The sequence below is a fragment of the Phaethon aethereus genome, assembly GCF_964289735.1.
Source record: "Phaethon aethereus genome assembly, chromosome: 3".
NCBI lineage: Eukaryota > Metazoa > Chordata > Aves > Phaethontiformes > Phaethontidae > Phaethon > Phaethon aethereus.
The window spans coordinates 110,807,438-110,829,698 of record NC_138576.1 but is presented as its reverse complement, the minus strand read 5'-3'; the positions used below and the strand labels follow the sequence as shown (position 1 = coordinate 110,829,698).

Sequence of the window (22,261 nt, the reverse complement as noted above, 5' to 3'; positions counted from 1 at the left end):
TCAATTAAGACTCTGATGTGCTGTCATAGACAGGGACAGTGTGGCAGCTAAAGACTGTTTTGGGGTGTTATCCATCTCCTTGATAGATGAGGAGGACACAGGCAGTCTCTCCAGCATGTGGACAGAGCAGGTGTTTCTCCAGATGATCCAGATGATGAAATCTTTCAAGGGACAAGATGGGGAAAGAGATCTGTGGGGATGAACTAAAGGAGCCATTTCCAGAGTCATTAGCAGATTAATGTAGCTTAGCATGATTCGTAATCATAAGAGGCCACGCTCTTATTTGCAGTAATGCTAAAGACTCCAGTGGAAGTATGCCAGCAATAGATTTAGTCTAGCATGATTTTATTTCAACAGCTTTGGTCAATGAAAAAAACCCAAAATGAGCTGTTCTGTTAGAAAAGCACAAGACCAGATCTGCCCAGCAGCAAAGCAGCTTACGGTCTGCTAAGCCTAAAACAGGTTTGATCCTACTTACATTCTGCCTTACCCCAGCCTCTCATTTCCTGCATTAGTGGTGGCAGAAGGTGGCGGGGTTGGACTGTCCCAAACTGAGCTCCAGGAGTAGTTTGAGCCTTCTATTTGATTTTGGCAGGATGGGATTGGAGGATTCCTGACCTCTGCCCAAAAGACAGACAGCCGAAAGGACAGTCCAAAAGGACCTCTCACCATGCCCTCCTGTCACTAGTCAATACCTGGCAGTAGGTCTGTATGGAGAAAAGATGTGACATCCAGCCACAACTGCCCATGGTACTTCATGTGCAAACACAACAGGTAAACAAGGAGAAAAATATGGAACTGGCTGTGGGGATTAATGCAGTCCAAACCCACTGAGTGACATTTTTCCAAAAGCCAAGTTCCTTGGCGATCTTTGGTAGGGAGCTCAAACTTGGAGGCCTTCTGAATGCAGCACTGTATTTTTCTTCAGCTGGATAAAGAACGCCACTTTGTCCTGACTGCCGCAGGCGTTTGGATTGTGGTCTCATCTGAGCTCACAAGGATAGGAAAAGCCACAATGGGAATGAGAAGCCTCATGGTAAGTCCTAGGATGCTCTGGGAGTGCAAGAGTGGTACAGGAGAAGCCATTCTCCACCATATGCCTTCAGAGAGGGCCAATGCCTTCACTTTTTGGCTTGAGAGTCTGGCTTCATGAAATTTCTTTATACCCTTAGGATTTAAAGTACTGCGGCTGGGAATGTGACAGTAAATGAAACAAAGAAACCCTATTTATGCAGGCTGCAAAGAAGGAAGTTCTTTACTTCCACTTTTGGGGTGAGCCCCTTAAATTAAGACTTTATTCTCCTGGACTTAGAAGAGGAGGAAAAAGAAATGGACAGTTGCAAGATGTCAATAACACACCTAGGGTGCTACTGGTTGGAGGGGGGATACTATGTGGTTATTTTGCCTCCTTTTTTCCCTCCCTTGAGAGGGATCTTGCAGAAATCCAGTTCTGGAAGTGAGCAAGGTGAAAATCCCATGCCTTTCAACCACTTACTTTTGCATGGTGTTAAATGGCACCTTTTGGTGTCCTGAAACTGAGGTCTTGACCACTTATGGCCTTTAAAGATTTCATCAGTTTCTTCCTGAGAGCAAGGACATTAATGCTCAGGACAGGTCTCCCCTTTTTTGAGATGATGCACTGTGCCATAACCCCTGGTAGTCTCTGCAGAATATTTCTGGTTTTTTCCCAGGCTGAGCAGCTGCTGTTCACTGTCACAAGGTGTGGCACACCCTGCCTCACAGGCATCAGAGTTTCTGTGGCAGAGAAGGTGATTCCTATACAAACACAGGATTAACTTAATTCCTGGTGAAATAATGTCATTGTAATTATTCCCTAGATAAAAACATCACTCATCACAACTACAGCTAATGAAGTGCTTAACACCCTTAAGTCTTGCAGCCAAATAGCCAGTGTTGTGTAGGAAGACTGGAGCAGCCTTTTGTATTCCTGAGAGGCAATGTGCTCGAGATACAAAAAGGTGATCCAAAAAGGTGAAAAAAGGTTATAAGCTAAAATTTTTATATTAGCATATGATAAGCCTTGTTTGCAATTCTTCACTGAACTGAGGACTGATGGCTTAGCCTGTGGATGGCAGTAAAATATCTTTGATGGAATAATTGAAAGGCATTGCCAAGAAGCATTTCCATTCAGAGTAGCTTTCTCAGGGGTTTATTGCTCGAGGAAAGCCAGAAACAGTTGCATTGATTTGCGCATGAGATGACAGAGAAAACATTTTCAAATACTGTAAGTTATTTATACTGCTTAAGATTTAAGGATTGCTCCTAACTGATCTTTTCAAAACTCTCAATGAAAGACAATCTAGCTTGCATCCTTTTAATGTGTTTTAAGCAGACTGGTGTCCCTTCAGTTGGTTGATTTCATACATTTCTCATACATGCACCTCTACATGCTGGAAATGGGCCAAGACAGAAACATCTGGTATTCTGAGAAGCAAAGGAACAGAGCAAAATTTAGACTGCCTGCAAGATAATCCTCCTGGTGCTGCTCCACAAGAACTCCAGGAGGTTAAAAAAGTATCACTGCCAAAGATCTTTGCTTGGTACTGAACTGCATATAACAAAACAGATTTGTGAAAAAAGGGAGATGATAAATGGCCAAGTATATATCGATTCTCTCTACATCCAGTTTAGCTTCTGGAGCTTAATGGTACTGCAAGTACCCAACTAATCCCACAAGATATTTGGTCGATTCAGATAGATACAAGCAAGCAGGGCCTGCCAGGTACTGTCCCAGTCACCCTCTGGGAGATTCAGAGAATTTCAAGAGTTGGTAGAAAGTAAGATTTACTAAAAAACCTTGCTCCTCTCTCCAAAACAAATCTCTTTTCAAAATACCAAAAGCCCATTCCTCTGATCTGTCTCCAAGGATTTGTAATTTTAAGCCATTTCCACGAGCTAAAGGGGCAAGGTGAAGTATACAAAACAGAAAATTAGTCCAGATAGTTAACAAACACAAGTGTGCTGACAGCCTTAACAAACTGTCCAAATCAAAGCAGACACCAGAATGCCATTTAAAACGCATAGGTACACATCCACCTGAACAGCTGGTACCTGTACCTCTGCAGTCATACCTTTCAGAAAAGGGCTTCAAACTCCCTGAAGTGTGATTGCACCACCTTGAGCACCAGGAACCATTAGAAAATTTGGGATTTTCTGCAAAATTCTAAACTGGGAGTCAGCACTGAAGAACCAAAGCATTCAAGGATGTCGAGATCTGGGGCTGCAGTTTGGACCCCTATGTAATCCAACCAGTTAAGCCCAAGTAGTACGAATACAGCAGAGAATACATACCCGGAAATGAAAAATCCCAGCGTAATTGTCCTGGAATCCTTGGTCCTTTGGTAAAACATTTTCCAAAAATTGCTTCTGCAGTGTCAGGGAGCCGAGGGCAGCCAGCATCCAGCAGTCACCTCAAGGGAGGGAAGAATCCAGTGCATTCAGTCAGTTACTCATGGTCGGGGACCATAACTAACTCTTTAGGAGAGTGGACTTCAACATCTAAGACATCTGAGAACCAGCTTGTTAAAAGAAACTAATGTTGTTTTGTCTCCCTTCTCTCCCCCAAAATGCTGAAACACTACCCAGTATTCACCAGCAACACCCTCTGGGAACCCTCATGCCACCCAGCCATCTTTTTCTACTTTTATGCTCCTCCTATTTTTTTTGGTCATGTTGCGACTTGCAGTCTAGAACATTGTTCAGGAAATCTTCAAACCTTTCAGTGGGGTGAGAAATGGCAAGACATTTCTTTCTATACGGGAGCAGAGCTGCTCCCAAAGACAAACATGGTTATGGGCCAGGAGAAAAAGATGGAACGAATACAGGGTGTAGATGCATGTCTAGGTATGTATCAGAGAAGATGGACAGAAATATCCATAGAAAAAAAAAACACTGAGAGTCACCAGGTGGAGAGAGGATGAAAATTAAATTCAGTTTTACACATGTTGGAGCTATGCCTACTTACCCCAGAACTGTGTTTGACCTTTGTACTTGAAGCATCTGCTTGATCTCAGTTGGACCTCCCTTTCTATGCTTGTCCTTATATACATAGAGGGGTGCTGTATATAAGTAACAGGGATTAGACCTGCTGCATTTGGGAATCCTGCAATAAGTTGTGTGTGAACTTGTGCGAGTTTGAATTGACCTGCACTAGTCGTTTACTGCAGCTATCATGGTCCATGTCTTCCCACCAAGCACTCAGAACATTGCAAAGCAATCACAGGTTATTACTTTGTGCCAATCTTTTCCAAAATGCGAATATGACCTTACCTATTTCTCCTTGCATGATATCAAATCTGCTAACTCCATCTACAATCAAATAAGGATTTCTCTGAAGTTCCTGGAAGAAAGAAAATGCAAGAAGCAGCGTGGGTACACAGACTTTGCCAGCAGCCTGTTCCTGCCCCTTGAAGACCTTTGCTTGCCTACCTTTTCCACAGTTGAAAACTATTTCTCTTGAGCCCTGATGTTTTGTTGCCTGCCACCAACAAAATGAGAAGAGATACTCAGGCATCTCTTCTTTAGGCTGCTCAGCTGTTCCTAGGGATGGGGACTTGTGGCTGGGTGCTCACTGAGTTTTCATTTGGGTTTCTCTAATGTTACCAACACCTTTCAGAGAGGGCTCTGAGCCTGCCTGCAAAATCATGCAGTTTCCTGGGGGACAGTAGGGCAGAGACACAGAGGTTTCCAAGCAAAGTGGAGCAGGGTCTGTACTGGAGCAGGTCAGCTCAGCTCTGGGTCTGGGAATGTTTTACTCTCTAAGCCTTTCGTGTTTCCATGTAGGACTAATACAGATCAGCCTGGATGGCTTTTCACCACTTCTGGTGAGGAAACTATAGAAAGAGGGCTTAATCTCTGGTTGCAAAATCCCACAGGCCTGGCTGACTTATTTTTAATTCAGGGAGAATTTTCTTTGCATTCCTGGAGAGTCTTGCTTGGGCAATGAAAGGGAAACACTTCAGAGCTTGTCCTTGCACTCAGAAATGTGAACCGTTCTCCCACCTGCATCTGCTATTGGTCTGGGATATCTGAGTGTTCAGGTAGGAACGGCCTGAGCATCCCCTGTGAGTAATCCTTGGCACACCCCAACTGGGTAAGGCTTTGTTTTGAAAGAGCAATCAGCCTTAAATAGGAAAGTCACCGTGCACCTAAGAAAATGAAGATAAAAGGGAGAAAAAACATCTGAGTAAGAAAAATAATACAGCAGCTCTTTCTTAAGCAGGCCCTGGCATTTCTTCTCCCCAATTGATTTGACATGCTGCACAAAAATGAGACCAGTGCACAACGTGACTCGCACAGTTGCGTGAGCTCAGCATTAGCAAACACTGTCAGTTTTCTGAAATGGCTTCACGGTGATCAAACCCCTCTAAGAAGTTTCCCTGTCAGGACAAGACGCAACACAACATTGCTGCTCCAGGCCGGCAGACAGATCGTGCTCCCAGAGCGCTGCTGACCAGGGGAAGCAGCATGCACACACATCTTCCTTGACAGATGCTTTCATGCAGCCATCCACACCTACCCCAGGACTTTGGGGATTTGCAGTAAGAGATTTACCCACAGCATGGGAGCAGGCCTAAGACGTGGTGGTCACCAGCAGCAGATCTCAGCCCTCCTCCCCTCCCCTCTATATCTGTCCCAGCTTTATCTCCTCTGTGCCTCCATTTCTCTGTCAGCAGTTTGCCTCCCTCACCTGGGTGAATCCAAAGCCGCCTACAAGCAGGAAAGAGTAACTTGCATGACAAGGCTCTGAATGTGGCCTGTGCCTTTGTGTCTGTCTGACTTGCCAATAGTCATCCCAGAAAACCAACAGCATAAAGGAATGGGTATTTTTGTTCCCTCATCATTTCTGAGGCTGTTGAAGTCTTAGTTGCTCCAGGTTAGGGTGGCTGGGCTCTGATGGATGTGCTACAGTGCATAGCTCCCATGGGGTAACCACCACATAGAAACACAAGCCTGAAACTAATTGGAAGGCATCTGCATCTCTTATGGGATTCCCAAGGAAAGAGTTGATGCTCTGCTCTGTGCTGAGACAATAAAGCTGTTAAGTGCCCTGTGGATCCTGATAGCCTGTTACAGAGACCATTAGGTGCCTCAGAAGATACCCTATTGCCCACCAAGATGCTCAACTCCCCAGTAAGCAAATGGGGATAAGTTGAATCGTTAAGCAGGTTCCTTGCTGAGAGAAACCAGGAATTTCATCTAAAAACAGAAAAGACATGATCTGAAGCCAGCCCCAGCCAACATGCCTTGACTGTGCATACAGACGATTTTGTGGCCATCCGAGAGAACAAGAAGTCAAACACTCCAACTTGTGATCCCCACCCACAACACACTAAGCTCTGCTTTGTGCCAGTTTTGGCTGGGCTAGAGTTAATTTTCTTCACAGTAACTAGTATGGGCCTATGTTTTGGATCTGTGCTGGAAACAACGTCGATAATTCAGGGATGTTTTCGTTACTGCTGAGCAGTGCTTACACAGAGTCAAAGCTGTTTCTGCTCCTCACACCACCCCGCCAGTGAGTAGGCTGGGGGTGCACAAGAAGTTGGGAGGAGACACAGCCAGGACAGCTGACCCCAACTGACCAAAGAGATATTCCACACCATATGACATCATGCTCAGCAATAAACTAGGGGGAAGGCTGGCTGAGGGGATGCTGCTCAGGGACTGGCTGGGCATCGGTCAGTTGGTGGTGAGCAATTGTTTTCATTTCCATCCCTTGTCTTGGGTTTTATTTCTCTCTCTTTGTTATTTCCCTTTTCATTACATCATCATCTTTATTATTATTATTACTTCTACTATTTCTATTACTTCTATTATTTCTATTATTTCTATTATTAAACTGTTATTATCTGAACCCACTAGTTTTCTCACTTTTACCCTTCAAGTTCTCTTCCCCCCAATCCTACGGGGGGGAGTGAGCGAGCGGCTGTGTGGTGCTTAGTTGCCGGCTGGGGTTAAACCACAACAGCTTCCAGTGGGGTGTACTCCCCACAGACTTGGAGGGCAATAACTGGTCACCATGTGACCAGCCCTGGGAAGCTCAGCAGCTGTCCCTCTGCAGAAACCATGCAACAAATGCAAGGTGAATTTCCACGGGGTTGACAGCAGTCCTCCTTGCTGCATGCGCTGCGGCCGGAAATGGGGAGGCAGGTTTTAACAAGAGGTTTGTGCTTCCGAGTGTAGCCACCCCTCTGTGGGCTTAAGGAAAAGAGGCAGCATGGGCACGCTTCAAAAGGATGCAGCGCACAGAGCATGAGCCCTTTGCATAGCCTTGGGTGTGAGCCAAGGAAGGGCAGGGGACGGGCAGAAGCTGAAGCAAAGGCAGGAGAGGGCAGTGGTGGGGAATTGCAAGACCAGATAGTCAGAAGAGCTCCCGGAAAAGTGTGGCCCCTGAAGTCAGTGGTGGAATGGCTGTTCCCTTGAAGGATGCTGTGTGGAGCCTGAAATAAGCACAGAGGTTTTCTGAAAGAGCTTAGAGAGGACATCATTGTGACGGGTGCAGTGCTTTGGAAATCTGTGCCTTCTCAACCAGAAGGAAGGGAGGAAAGGGAGTCTCCAGTTAGCTCCTCCTCCTTCACAGGCAAGAATACAGCAGGCATAAAACGCCAGAAATTATTATTGCAAAACACAGCTATGCACATAGTTACCACTACACAAAGTATGCAAGCCTCACTATTTGCTAGTGCCTCAACTGCATGACAAATAGAGAAACTGCAGATTTATCTGTAAGTCTGTCCAGAAACAGTGCCCTGTTTCACTGAGAAATTGTGATGAGGCTTTGTGGCATTTTCCTCAAGACTTTTCAGTTTTAGCTGGAGGGGGAAAGAAGAGGGAGCTTAAGGAGGCACGTGGTCTCTTCTCAGAGTATTTATGAGTCCAGCAGTGAAGGCAACCATATGGGCGGCAAGTCAAGCGCTCTGCCTGGACTCATCCCCGCAGGACAAAGCTATCATCACTTGCTTTCCCTGGCCCACTAAAGACTTCATTACGTATTCAAACTAAGAGAAGTTCAAGTTCAAACCAGTTCATCCTCCAGAGAATGGTCTTACCACAGAAGTCTTTCCTATCCAAAGGGCAAGACAGAAAATTAATTTGAGAGGTGGAAGGAGAGCACCCTGTGCATGCATTTGTCTCTAAATTTCTTTTTACAATTGCTCAGCATTTTTGTGGAAGAGCAAGTCCCCAGAAGAAGCTGAGGGCGAGTAGTATAGACGTAGGCCATATGCAGACATATGTAAAGAACTCAGTCAGACATTTCTGTTGAAAATTGGAAGCCCAAGGTGGAATTTCACAGGCAGCATAAGCCAGTCTGACTGCAGGCTGCTGCTCAATACCGTGGTCTGGCTGTGGCCACTTTTCCACAGATTTCCCTGCTGACCCCGCATGATCCTGACTGCTGAGGGTTCAGAGGCAGGAGAAGACTCTTTGCAGAGCCAGCTCCCAGTCAGTTCACCTTAACCCTACAGTAAAATCCCAGCCCCGCTTCTCTTCCTGCCACAGCACTGCATCTTTCCTTTTGGCTGTACTCGCGTTGTTCCCTCCTGCTCCAGCTTCGCCTTCCTGACATATCCTGCCGTCGTGAGCCACAGTGCTTCCCGTTCAACACACACCAATTAAGGAAAATAAAACGGCTGCTATTGATTGAAGTTAAACCCTGTTCTCAGCTGGACAAATCTTAATTCAGCATCACTGCTGTGCCTGTAATAGCGTTGCTCTGGATTAAGAAGCAAACGTGGTATTGCAGCTCCCTGGGCTGCGGGCATTGCCTAGCAGTGTGCTGAGGAAGGGTCAGGCACACCACTGTCCCGCATCCCGTAACCACAGGAAACCTCCACAAAATAGCTAACACAGAAATAAGCCAGCTGGAGTAATGAGGTAGGGCAGAACAAAGGATGAGCTGCGCTGGGTCACGCTGAAGTTCTGCCTGTTGCAATGACTTATCTCTGACAGCTTGGAGAGGGAGCAGGATAACCATGCAAGCCAAAACTAGTGCTCCTCCTCCTCCGCTCTCCATAACGTGGAGGCTAAAGGACTTCCCAGGCTGGAGGCTTTATCCAGTTTTGTGTTTATTAGGTCTTGTGGTAATCAGGAATGCATTTCCTTGAATCTGCCTAATCTTAGCCACTTAAATAACCAGATACTGTATGACTCAGAGATGGAGGCTAAGAGATTATTAGGACCAAGAACGCCAGTTTTGTCACAGGTACATTTGCAGCCAATTTTTTTTAATGTCAGAGGTAGCTAATGGTGGAGGCTGAGAAAAATATAGGCATAGATTAAATTGGCCATGCTCTGTCAGCAGGATGTAACTACGCTTAATTTCTGGGAGATGCATTCAGGTAAGAAACAGTCTCCCTTGGGGAAATCGTAAGTATCTCTTTGCTGAGTAGTTTAGGTAGCTTCAACACCTGGGATCATGTATCCTTACAGTTAGCATTGCAATGACCTAAGAACAAAGAGTTTATGAACATTTCTGCACAGGTGAAAGATGTCTAACTGAAAAACTTCAGGAATGGGCCACTTTGACTCCTAACACTGCAGCCTTCCCTCTTCCTCCCTGGGGACCAACTCCCAGAGGCAACTGGACGCAGCACTGGCCCTTCAGGACATCTGAAATGCAAATACAGTTTTATTTACTTCCTGACCCTTGGCTCAAAGTATCTGCAGCTCAATAAAAGAAAAGCAACCACTGCTATTTAGCAACTTCTTCTGCCCCTGCTTCATTCTGCCCGGAGAGGAAGGCCATGCTTTGACGTCACCATGACACAGCATAGGTGTGGTGGTGATGTTTGAGAACTTCAGGTTTGGCTCCTCAGGCAGTTGGCACCATTGCCCTTCATCTTGCATCCTGTCTAGCAGGACAAAGCCTGGTTGGTCAGGAAATGGCTACAGGTGGAAATTTTGGTCAAACTGAGGAAAAAAATTAAAATGGAGCCTTCTTCAGCACTGACACCCTGGGTTTCTGTTCCAGACAAGCCAGCTGACACAACAGTCTCAACTTTTGTCCCTTGAGTATGTCACAGAAGAGCAGCTGGTGATGCTGCCTTAACCTCTATAATAGAAGAAAAGGCTTTTCAATGTTTGCGTCGTGAACCCTGGGCCATGACTGTACAGTTTAATTTTTCGGAGAGCTCTGGCAAAGGCAATGACTTTTCATCCCAATCCTTCCTGAAAAAACTCTGGAAAATTGTTGGAAGCGATTGGTTTCAGCCAATCTGGTGGGGTGATGCTACAAACATGTGTAGTGATTGCTGAAAAAAAAAAAAATCTTCAAAAGGGAAGCGCTGGGAAGGAGAGGACCTCTGCAAATTTTTGAAACCAATTCCACAAAAACTTTAATTCATCAGCTTAATCTTCATGGATTTAGCAAAATGGAAGGGGAATCTCCAACTCCTGCCTCACCTGACACACTTCAAGCACTAGCAGCAGCAGGTTCTGCTTTTGGCAAGATACGTCAGTCCCTTTGCACATTAAATAACTCTCAGGATATTCGAGTAGGGTAGAAGTTCATCCCACACTGTGGTGCCTCAAAATTGGTGGCATTTGGGTTTCTAAGTCAGTTTGTATGCTTTTGCAATCCTGTGCTTCTCTGCTGTTCCCAAACAGCAAAAACACCACAGTGGTTAGTACTTAACAGAACTGTATCATAACATTTTCTTCCAGTTTATTAATCTTTAAAAAGCCACCAAGAGTCCTTTCTAATATTCATGTTTGTCTTTTGTGAGTCTAATGCTTAGTTATCATACCTTTATCTTTCTCAGTCTGGAAATGGTGGCAACTAACTCCTCTCCTTTGCATTTTTTAGTTACTCTTCTAACTATAAACCCCTATACCAAGAGAGATTATCCCCGCCTGCTACAAATCTGGAAGCAGAGTGCTAGTATAAAAAACGACAGCACCAGCTACATTCTCACTGAACCTGGATTTGAAGAAAGGCTGCCTGAGAAGCCCAGATGTTCAGCCAGCAGTAGGAGCTCCTTCTGCAGAGGAGAATGATCCCTTTGTAGCAGCTCCACAGAGGACACCCAGACATCTGCACCCAGCACCTCCACACCTACCGAGTGATAAAGCATCGACATAGATTGCCTTTACCTCTGCACACAGAGTTTCTCTGACACTTTCGGGCCCTGCTGCAGCAGTAGGTAGTGAGAAGTTCAAGCCTCAGGCCCCACCTCTATCATCACAACACTGCAGCCACAGGCCCGTTGGTGCCCAGGCTGCAGCTTCTGCTCCATCTGATACTTCACCACATCACATTCCTCTTACACCAGGGCTGGGGGTTCCCACTTTTCCATTTGGGCATCCACATTTAGCAGCTATGCAGGCTCCCTGGGCTAGCCTGCTTCCCTTCTCTGAGCCATGGCTTTCAACATCCGTGCTAGCAGCAGCAGAGGCTGCTGCCATGCCAAGGCCACCACACTGCCAAACTCCAGCATACCCTCATTGCCCTATTTGCATCTGCTGTCCAAATAAATATTTTCTACTTGTCTTGTCCTGTCTCCACAGTCTCACAGTTACTGTCTCAACACTCTGAGTTGCCTGCAGGGAGATGAACTGGTTTGCTCCAGCCCAGGGAAGCCAAAGGCCCCAGGCACTAGCGGTGCGCTCAGCAGAGCCCAGCAAAAGGGCAGCGTGTGGCTAATCCAGTAGCTGCACCAGCAAGTAGCAAATGGTGCGCAGCAGTGCTATACTGCGCAGTCTGACCATGGAAAGATTGCCTGAATTAGGCCCTAGGATAAAAAAGCTGAGTATGTAATTTCATCTCCCAATTTAAACATCTATATGCCAGATGATGACAATTACCTATTAAACTGCAACTCGGAATCAGCAGAAAAACTTCATCTCATGTCTTATGAGGAGCGGCTGAGGGAACTGGGGTTGTTCAGTCTGGAGAAGAGGAGGCTGAGGGGAGACCTTATCGCTCTCTACAACTGCCTGAAAGGATGTAGTGAGGTAGGTGTAGGTCTCTTCTCCCAAGTAACTAAAGATAGAACAAGAAGAAATGGCCTCAAGTTGCTCCAGGAAAGGTTTAGATTAGATACTTGGAAAAAATTCTTTACTGAAAGAGTGGTCAAGCATTGGAACAGGCTGCCCAGGGAGGTGGTGGAGTCACCATCACTGGAGGTATTCAAAAAACTCATGGACATGGCACTTCAGGACATAGTTTAGTGGGCATGGTGGTGTTGGGTTGGTGGTTGGACTTGATGATCTTAAAGGTCTTTTCCAACCTTAATGATTCTGTGATTCTATGATCTCGTGCCTTGTCCAGTTACTTTAAAATAGGTATTGCTGAGTTAGTGGCTTGGATTACAGAAATTGGAGATCTGTAATGGATGTTGTCTACCTGGACTTCAGTAAAGCCTTTGACACTGTCTCTCACAGCATTCTCCTGGAGAAACTGGCGGCTTGTGGCTTGGACAGGTTTACTCTTCGCTGGGTAAAGAACTGGATGGACAGCCGAGCCCAGAGAGTCGTGGTGAATGGTGTTAAATCCAGCTGGTGGCCCGTCACAAGCAGCGTTCCCCAGGGCTCGGTTCTGGGGCCAGTCTTGTTCAATATCTTTATAGATGATCTGGATGAGGGGATCGAGTGCTCCCTCAGTAAGTTTGCAGATGACACCAAGTTGGGTGGGAGTGTTGATCTACTAGAGGGTAGGAGGGCTCTACAGAGGGATCTGGACAGGCTGGATCGTTGGGCAGAGGTCAACTGTATGAGGTTTAATAAGGCCAAGTGCCGGGTCCTGCACTTGGGTCACAACAACCCCATGCAACGCTACAGGCTTGGGGAGGAGTGGCTGGAGAGCTGCCCGGCGGAAAGGGACCTGGGGGTGCTGGTTGACAGCCGGCTGAACATGAGCCGGCAGTGTGCCCAGGTGGCCAAGAAGGCCAACAGCGTCCTGGCCTGTATCAGGAATAGTGTGGCCAGCAGGAGCAGGGAAGTGATCGTGCCCCTGTACTCGGCACTGGTGAGGCCGCACCTTGAATCCTGTGTTCAGTTTTGGGCCCCTCACTACAAGAAGGACATTGAGGTGCTCAGGCATGTCCAGAGAAGGGCAACGAAGCTGGTGAGGAGTCTGGAGAACAAGTCTTAGGAGGAGCAGCTGAGGGAACTGGGGAGAAGAGGAGGCTGAGGGGAGACCTTATCGCTCTCTACAACTATCTGAAAGGGGGTTGTGGTGATGTGGGCGTTGGTCTCTTCTCCCAAGTAACTAGTGATAGGACGAGAGGAAATGGCCTCAAGTTGTGCCGGGGAGGTTTAGATTGGATATTAGAAAAGTTTCTTCACCGAGAGGGTGGTCAAACATTGGAACAGGCTGCCCAGGGAGGTGGTGGAGTCACCGTCTCTGGAAGTGTTCAAAAAACGTGTGGATGTGGCGCTTCAGGACATGGTTTAGGGGACATGGTGGCGCTGGATTAATGGTTGGACTTGATGATCTTGAAGGTCCTTTCCAACCTTAGTGATTCTGTGATTCTGTAATAGAATGTGTCAGCTTTTCAGGTTTGCCCAAAGTACTCTAGAAGCAGATCAAAGTGGGAACACTACTTCTAATCAGGTTCACAGGTGGGAAAAAAAACTTCCTACAAAAATGTACTCAATTAAATCACTAATGTTACAGAGGTTATCTTCCCTCTACACATCCCACAGCAAGGATCCCTGCTGCACTCCCTGTGTCCCCCTTGTGGTCTACTTCCCTGCTTAGCACAGATTTACTTCAGGAAAGTGAAGGTCCTTTAGCCCCTTGCCATCAGTGCTCCCATTCAGCAGCAGGGCTATGAAACACCCCAGCTGGCATAACTCACAGTTGGCCTCTTCCATTGTATTTGCCACAGCTTATCTTCTGGGAGCAGGTTGGGACCAATGGAGCTGATGTGAGCGGGGAAGGTGGCATCCTCAAAAAGCAGTCCTTGGCTCAGATACAAGGCTTGCAGGTGGTTGAAGTCCTGGTTATTAAATTTCTTCAGGTTCTGGAGGCTTCCTGTTGCCCCTGTTGTTTGCCAGCCCTGCTCCAACATCAGAGCAGAGCCAGGGGCAAGCATTGTGCCCCCTTCCTGTGAAAGGAGAGACAAGGACAGCCATTAGTTTCCCAATCCAAAGTGGTGTCTTTGGAGTGTGTGGGAAAGAAAACACCTCCCCCCCTGCGAAGAGGATTGTGGAGCAGCAGCTTGCAAAGCTGAGGGCAGTCACAGTGACAAAATCCTTATTAGCTGGAAATGCCTGGGGAAAGAGTAGTCGTCAAATCCCAACTGGTTTATCTTAAACCAGTGCTGTCACTGCTACAAATTCAATTTTGAGTCTTCCCTGAGGACAGAGAGCAAAGCTGTTAGCGAGCCGCTGTGTTGGGATTGAGGTACATCTGCAACCTAAGTGAGCACAGGGGATGGAGCAGGATCTGCAGACACAGGGGAGGAGGGAGGTGGTGTGAGCAGGGAGGCTGCTCAGAGGTACCCAGGACTCTTCTAGCAATGGATCACACCTCTACCCAGGGCATTTTTTGAGTTATTTCTTTCATTTCCACAAGTGAGCGCTTGACACGTCACTCGCTGTGAGACCTGAAGGCGGCAGAGACTTGTCTTTCCTTGGGATCTGCTCCAAAGACCCCAAAGAGATTAGAGGGTGGCTTCCTACCAGCTTACACAGACGCTCTACCAGACTCCCTAAAGCTACAGTGCTGAGATGGGACCAAGCTGCAATATCCAGACCTGGATCCCACCCGCACTACTTGCTCATATGCATGTGCACCAAGGTCTGGGGTTTTTGGACTCAGTAGTTCATTTGGAGGCCAGTGTTTAAACAGGTCTGAATTGTAAAGTCATATTTAAACTGTGCAGCCATTGCATGGCATCTGTAGCTATTCCAGGCTGGAGCACATTTGAGCCCCTCTTTGTTATCATGTCTAAAGGAATGGGGCAATTCAATTCTGAAAAGTGAACATTTCACACACGCAGTGTGTCCCTAGAATGGACACACTTGCTAATAATCTGCTGGCACAGAGAGGGAAGATGCAGGATAAAATCTCCCATTGTGGACTCTGTCCCTGTTACAGTCATTAGAGAACACAGCAGGACTGTTGCTATCAAAGATCTACTTTTGTTCCAAAGGGAGGCAGTGAGTCATCCATGGAGATGCTGGATTGTGGGGTGGAAGGGCTTCTGGGACATGAGTAGAAGGACACACAAAGGTGGAAAACTTATATGTTTGGACCGGCAGTGGCACCAGAGCTTTAAAAAGAGCAATTTGTTCTGTCTACCCAGATAGGGGCTTTCAGGTGCACTCTCCAGAGCTGTGTGGATGTACAGAGAGACACACACGTGCACCATCTCCTTCAGCTAAAGCTAAAGCAGATCTTCCTTCAGCTAAAAAGCTCTGTTGTGGAGCTCGGAGAAGTAGCAGGCAGAGCATTCAGCCTGCCTTGTCTCCTGGTTTCTTCAACACCTTTCGTCATGCAAAATTACATGTTGCTGGGTCAAAATATAACCTGAGATCCATGCCAGCTTTCACCTTTCATTTGCACTTGCCCTCACAAAAAAAAAAAGCTTCAACTGTCCTGAGCTATAATTCCACTTTTGTCCCTCTCCTTATGAAAAGGGATGCCCCTGGTAAAGCCCTTGTTAGCAGACTTTTAAGGTCAAGAAGGACCACTGTGATCACCTCCTCCAGCTTCTTGCATGACATGCCAATGCACTTGGTGCAGTGATTCCTGCCCCTAGCCCCTGGCTTCCACTTAAGATGTACCTTCTCATAAATTAGCACTGGAAAATCCACCATGTGACCTGGGCAAGCCACTCCTAAGAGTTAATTAACTTCACTGTGCTAATTTCTAGCCTGAAGTCACGTAGTTTTCGTTTCAAGCCATCCTTTTTTTTTTTTTTTTTTTTTTTTTTTAGATGAAAGGGCTCTTTTCCTGCCAAACAAACTTATCTGCAGATCTGGTATGTTCCTGGTACGGTACAAAGAGAGCAGATGGCTCCAGTAAGAGCAAAGCCTCAGATTTTTATTGTGAACCATTCACACATGTGAAAAACACAGACCAGCCACAGTGAAGGTGTGGTACAGCCCCCCCCACACACACACACACTTTTTACTTAGTGTCATCACCTTTCTCGGTGCTTCAAGTCACTTGGCCTCCTGGCAGTGTAACAACAGCCTAGAAAAATATGGAGTTTTTCATCCCCTTGTTGTAATTAAAAGCCCCACCAAAAAAATCAGATGGAATTCAGAAATCACCCTCGGCCAACAAGAAGAGTGAACATTCCCCTTGGGCTTGCGTTTTTTAACACAATGGAAATAAATCTCATGTAATGTACCATAACATGACAAGGGAATGGCTTCTTCTTAACAAATACTCATTTGAAACTGCGCCCAGGCCCCATGCATGCTAAGATCTATTTCTTGCAACAGTGTTCCAGCAAAACTGATTACTAATTCCAAAACTCAAATTAAAACTAACAGAGCTTGAAGGCTGGGTCTGACATGCGTTCCCTCTTTCCTGACAGAGAACAAGAGTTTTTAGCATGTGTGTGTGTGTGTTTAATTATGTTATTTAACATATCCGGAATAAATTAGCAACCTGAAGAAAATAAAACACTTTACTTTTCTCTTGCAGGAATAACTTCATCAGCATGTCTGGGGGCACACATGCACAGATACATGAGCTCTACATCTGTCCATGCCACTGCGTGGGCAGCCCATGGGGTCACACGCGCCTGGCTAGCACCATCCTGTCTGCACCAGCACGCTCTTGCCGGCCACCTCCTTTGGAGCAGCATCCTGATCCCTGGCCACAGGTTGCTTCTCACGGGTGCATCAGCAACAGCAAAGATCACAACATCTTTTAAAGCAGAATATTGCCTGCCTGATCAGGCAGCTTCTTACGTTACTGAACTCTGAGGCAGAAAGACTTTGAAGGGACAAAGTTATAATGCAGTGGATCTCAGAGGCATTGCCCTTGGACTGCTCCCTGCCACAAGATGTGAGGAGAGAGGGAGGGATTTCAAACACTCAAAAAAGCTGTTTCAGACATATTGTGAAACAGTGGAGACAAACAAGAGACTGACTCTTAGCTAAGGAAGGATATTATTCAGAAGGAGTTAAACATACATTTACTTAGTCCTGGGATCTCCTCCAACACATTTACTTATCTGAAATGGAGAAAAGAATCACGCCCAACTTTGCATCTACTGCTCATTTTTGGACCCTCTTCCTTCTCAGCAGAGAGAGATCCTTCTTCTTGCTGTCTGCCTCAGAGGGAGGGTCAAATGATAAAGGGTGAGAGAGGGGAGCAGTGGAAAAGCTACAGAAAGAGGAGAAAAAGAGATTAGGTGTGACAGTTCAAAGGGATGGGAAGAAAAGGGGACTTTGAGGATATCAGAGCAAAAAGTTTGGTGACCCCTGCAGAAACTAAACTGGGAACCGCAAGCACCCACCATTTTCTTCATTAAACAGCTTAAAAGCCGGCAGCAAAGGGTGTGTCTTGTCTCTCTCCAGCGCTCATTCATGAAAGATGTCAAGCAACTATTATAATCAGGTACTCAATAGTGGCAAATGCTACCAACGGCTAATTACACTTTGCATAAAGATTTATGTCAGAGTACAGACATAATTTCCTTCAATGGCTTCTGATATTTTTCACTGAGTAGAAAGTGGAAATAGGCAATTAGAAACATGTGTCTACTTCATAGCTGAACTATCCACCTTCTCCTCTCCGTCAATTTTCTCAAAATACTTCTGTTACATGTTGGCTTAACTGGATTTCTGTACTTTAGGAAGAGCAGATGAATTTTCTCAAACACTACAAAGGATACCAGAAAAGCCAAAAAGCCAGGAGCCCTGCTTCCCCTGTTCCCTCAAACACTCCAAACTATAAACGTACATTTCATCTCACCCATAATATTCAATATATGCTACAGTAATGCAAGCACTCATTCTCTCTAAGACCCTGTCATTCATGTATTTGGAGCATTGTGAAAACTTCAGGGAGCAGGTTCCATGATTGTCTTATAATGAAAGAAAGCATGAGTTTATTAGCTCTCCTTGTATTCAGAGGGGAAAAAAAAAAAAAAAAAGAGAGTGCTGCTGTTCAGCAGCTTGCCCACAGTGACAGCAAACTGCAGAGGCAGAGCAGGCACCTGAACTTGGGCATCCCAAACCCCAGACAGACAACAACTCCCTGTACACACAATATGTGAAAGCCTCGAGTACCTCAGAAAATCAAAACCAAAGCCAGGCACTTCGGCAACCTTCCAGGAGATTACTTTCCCTCTGGCATCTTGCATGACCGTCTGCTCCAGTCTGTGAAGCATTCCCTTCTGGCTATTTATTAAGTCAATTTTCTCCTCATTTTGCATACATAGCATAGGACAGTTCCAGATACCTTTCTTCTACCTCATTTAACAGCAGCATGCAGTAACTATAGAATCTTCCTCATCTTAGGATCTCCACTCCCACTTGATCCAATTATTTCTGACAACTTACCATTTTACTGTGAGGCTCTTTCTAGGATGGCAAATTCATCTTTTCTTTCCCTCCAGGTAACATTAAGGACGGGGACTCTAATTTATTCTGTCTCCCCAAGACAAATCACTCTCAATGTGTCTGTGGTGCTCTTCCAGCACTATTACTTGTATTTCACCTGTTTCATCTTGTACTAAGTAAAACAGCAAAGTGATGTTTTACCTGCAATGCCTCCAGTGTATCTCTCCAGCCAACACCAACCGAGTGACAGACAGGCTGGCACTATCCCCGTTCTCCTTTATAGGGCAGCTTTCGCCACGCCTTAAGTAAACGTAACCAAGTTGAAGTCAAGTTCAAGGCCAAAAGTGAGCAATCTGACTCAGGCATAAGAGTTTCATACAGATACCATACCGTGGAGACACATATATATACACTATTAGCCATCCACAATGAATTGTCTATTGACTTATGTCGGTTGATAGCTCCCTGTGGCTAGCTGTGGCTTCAGTCACAGTTATTCTTATAAGAAAACAGCATTTGTTTGCACCTCCCACACTTTCACATTATCTGTTTTCCTCCTCACACCACCAGGAAATGCAGCAATCATCCTGGATCCATGCACAGCCTGGCAAGGACTCACCACGAGAGAAGTTATCAGAGCTGTGTGTCATTCTTTCTGCAGCACTAAAAGCAGCAGATACTTTTAGGCCAGTACCTGTTAGCATTTACACAGGGCTCTCAAATTCCACATCAGTTCACTCACTTGGGTTGTTCATTTCCTCCAGCACTGTCTGAGGAAGTAAGAGTTATGCATATATTTAGGAGATCCAGGAGACTGGCCTTCTGTTAGCACAAAGCCAAAGAATTAAAGAGTATCTAGCAAAAGTATGGGAAGGGGGAGATTATTACATTTTTGGGAGGCCAAACTGAGATAGCCTAAAGAGGCCCAAAATCCAAGGGAATGGGTGCAGCGCATTCTCAGGGACATGTTCCCTGGCAGCAACCCTAATTGTATTCCTACAGCCTGTAAACATGCTTTTGAAGAAAAGACTCTTGGCGTCCTGGTAGACAGCAAGCTGAACAAAAGCCAACGATGTGCCCTTGCAATAAAGCAAACCAGCAGCATCCTGGGCTGCACGAGCTGCTGCACAGCCAGCGGGGTCAAGGCAGGGGATCCTCCCCCATTCCGCAGTGATTTGAAATGGTATCTGCAATACTACATCCAGTGTCGAGCTGTCCAGCACAAGAGGAGCACTGAGAGTGCAGCAAGTGCAGCAGAAACCAACCAGGACAGTCAGGGGCTGGAGTAGACATGTGAGAGAATAGGCTGAGGGAGCCTAATTGCAGAAACCTAAAAGGACCTAACTGCAGTTTCCCACTAACTAAAAGGCAGTTACAGAGAAGATGGAGCCAGACCCTTCTCCAAGGTGCACAACAGAAGGGCAGAGACAATAGGCACAAGCAGCAGCAAGGGAAATTTCACATGGTTGGAGACGAAAAAAAATTCTTCAGGGTGGTTCAGCCCAGGAACAGATGCACAGAGAGACTGGAGCATCTCCACCCTTGAAGACATTCAGCTGGATGAGGCCGTGAGCAACATCACCTGCCTTGGAAATCAACCCTGCTTTGAGCAGGGGTGGGACTCAAAGACCTCCTGAGGTCCCTTCTTGGAGAAGTATCTCTATGTTTCTCTGTTTCTGGAGGTGTAACTCATGTGGCAGCATCCAGGCTAGCTTGAGGCCAGCTAGGCTGCATGCCAGTGGGACACGCAGCATGGAAGCCCAAAGTGGTTGCAAAGGTCACCTGAAGCCCTGCCTGGCTGGTGAACTTTAAGCACTATGCTTAGTGCTGTCAATACCCCAGCTAGCGAATGGAAAACCAGCTCAGGTTATGGCTGCATATACACAGCAGGTGAGGTTCTTACCCCAGGAAATTAGCTTCTCTTTTTCAAGCTACCACAGCTTATTCATCAAGAGAAACATTGCTCTGCAGTGAATGTTCATGAAGTTTAGCTTGGGGCTTAACAGAAAAACTTACCAATGCGTAGTTCTTTTCTTACCCAAAGTAACAGAATCACTTGGGCTCAGAAATTGCTTCAGAACAAAAAGAAACTTTCAACTTGGACTGCAGTCTCTTTGAGGTGGGATGTTAGCAGTTCCCATAGCAGCTGGTCCCTAGGAGCTTGGGGAGATGAGAACATAAAAAGCACCGGTGAAAAAGACAGTTCAGCTTCTTCATCAACGTTTAATTTAGTTCTGTGGGTCTCCAGAACTGGGTCTTCAAAAGCTGTGCACTGCAAACTGCCTACTCACATTTTAGGGCTCTCATTTCTGTGTGAGAACTCAACATTTAGCACACTCTAATAGGAAATACATCCATGTAAATTAGAGCAAAACCTGCCCCAGAGAGCAAAATAGGTACCATTTTCCTTTAAAAGCTGTTTTCCAAAGCCGCTACATAAATAAAAGCTGATTGCACCAGAAACATGGAGCAAAGATTTCCTTCATTGCAGGAAAGGAGCTCTGGGGTGATAAATGCCAGTGCTGCTAGCTCATCTGACAGCACGCGTGCTGTTAATCGCCTCCTCTCTGGGGAAACGGCAGGTATGTTCCCCTCCAGGTATGGTGATTCATTGTCTGGAACTGATATCTGTGCTTAAATGGTGGATTAACATGATTTAAGAAATACTCATTGCAAAGTTGATTAGAAAGCACCATCACCAACCTGGCAGGGGATTTCAGTTATTGCAGCATGACACCATTTTGAGATTGTCAGCTTTTCTGCAGAAGGCTGTATTGATGTGTCCATTTTCACAGTGGCTCCAGAGAAGGAAACCCAGAAGGCAGAGGGATTTATGCACAGTAACGAGCCTTTGGATTATTTGCTCTCCTAAGTGATTGTGGAATCCTGCAAGGAAAAAAAAAATTTAAAAAAAGGTATTTGAGTGAAAAGCACAGGGCTGTGCATTGAGAGAGCAGGGGTGTTTCCTGCTAGTGGCAGGATTGTGAGATTGTGGCAGATGCAACATTGCCCTGACTTGAGGTTTGCTTTCGCAGAGCAGGGCCATCAATCCACTCATGAGCAAAAGATGCTGAGGGATCATTGGAAACTCAAAACTGCTTCTACGCTGTCAGCTACCACCTCAAGGCTGTTAAAAGCACAAGTAAAGGAGGGCCTCTAGGCTTAGGACCAACAGCTGTGGTGCGTTCCTTCCTCTGTTCCAGCAGGCAATGGCACCACAGGGCAAATACCAAGAAGGGCTGCTGAACCTGTGTTTTCTGTGAAGCTAGCATGGCTTGCAATGTCTCAGCTGGCACCACAGGATTTCAGGTATTTTGGGATTTAATGAACATTTATTCCTCTCTGCCCTAGAATAAAACCACACAAAACCATACAAAACTGGGGCTTCTTTTAAAAGAGATTTTAGACTAATTATATTTATCTTCTCCCACCTTTGCCCAGCTTTCCTGAGGGCAGCCTGCTGTTCTGCGTAGCCAGGAGCCTTTCTGGAGCAATGACTGTTGTATCATCGGGGGGGGGGGGGGGGGGGGGGGGGGGAGGAGTGGTAGAAGGAGAGAGAACGTGATAACTTTGCCCAAGTCCTGGTGGAAGCCTTGGCATTAAGAAAAGCAATTCTCCTTACTCCTCCCACAGAGCTTATGCTGAAGCATTAAGATTGCTATCTTTTGCAACATTTTAGACATATGTCTTCATTTCTTACTTCCGCTGCCCTTGTGAAGATCACACTCTTTTTAGCAGAAATACTCCTAATTTACACAAGGGTAAATGA

At 46.0% G+C, this 22,261-nt stretch overlaps 1 protein-coding gene across 1 annotated transcript in view; it reads right to left on the bottom strand.

Moving 5' to 3' along the window:
• Positions 1-21,816, bottom strand: part of LOC309404218 (calpain-13-like) — a gene marked incomplete at its 3' end in the record, with an annotated part of 50,732 nt that extends 28,916 nt beyond the window's left edge. Inside the window, exons 1-4 of the mRNA XM_081998606.1 lie at positions 21,196-21,816; positions 13,821-14,069; positions 4,291-4,360; positions 3,313-3,431 (exon numbers count right to left, since the gene is read on the bottom strand). Coding sequence (XP_081854732.1) covers positions 3,313-3,431; positions 4,291-4,360; positions 13,821-14,069; positions 21,196-21,279 — 522 coding nt within the window. The 5' untranslated portion in view covers positions 21,280-21,816. The remainder of the gene's footprint in view (positions 1-3,312; positions 3,432-4,290; positions 4,361-13,820; positions 14,070-21,195) is intronic.
• Between the last annotated feature and the right edge of the window lie 445 nt (positions 21,817-22,261).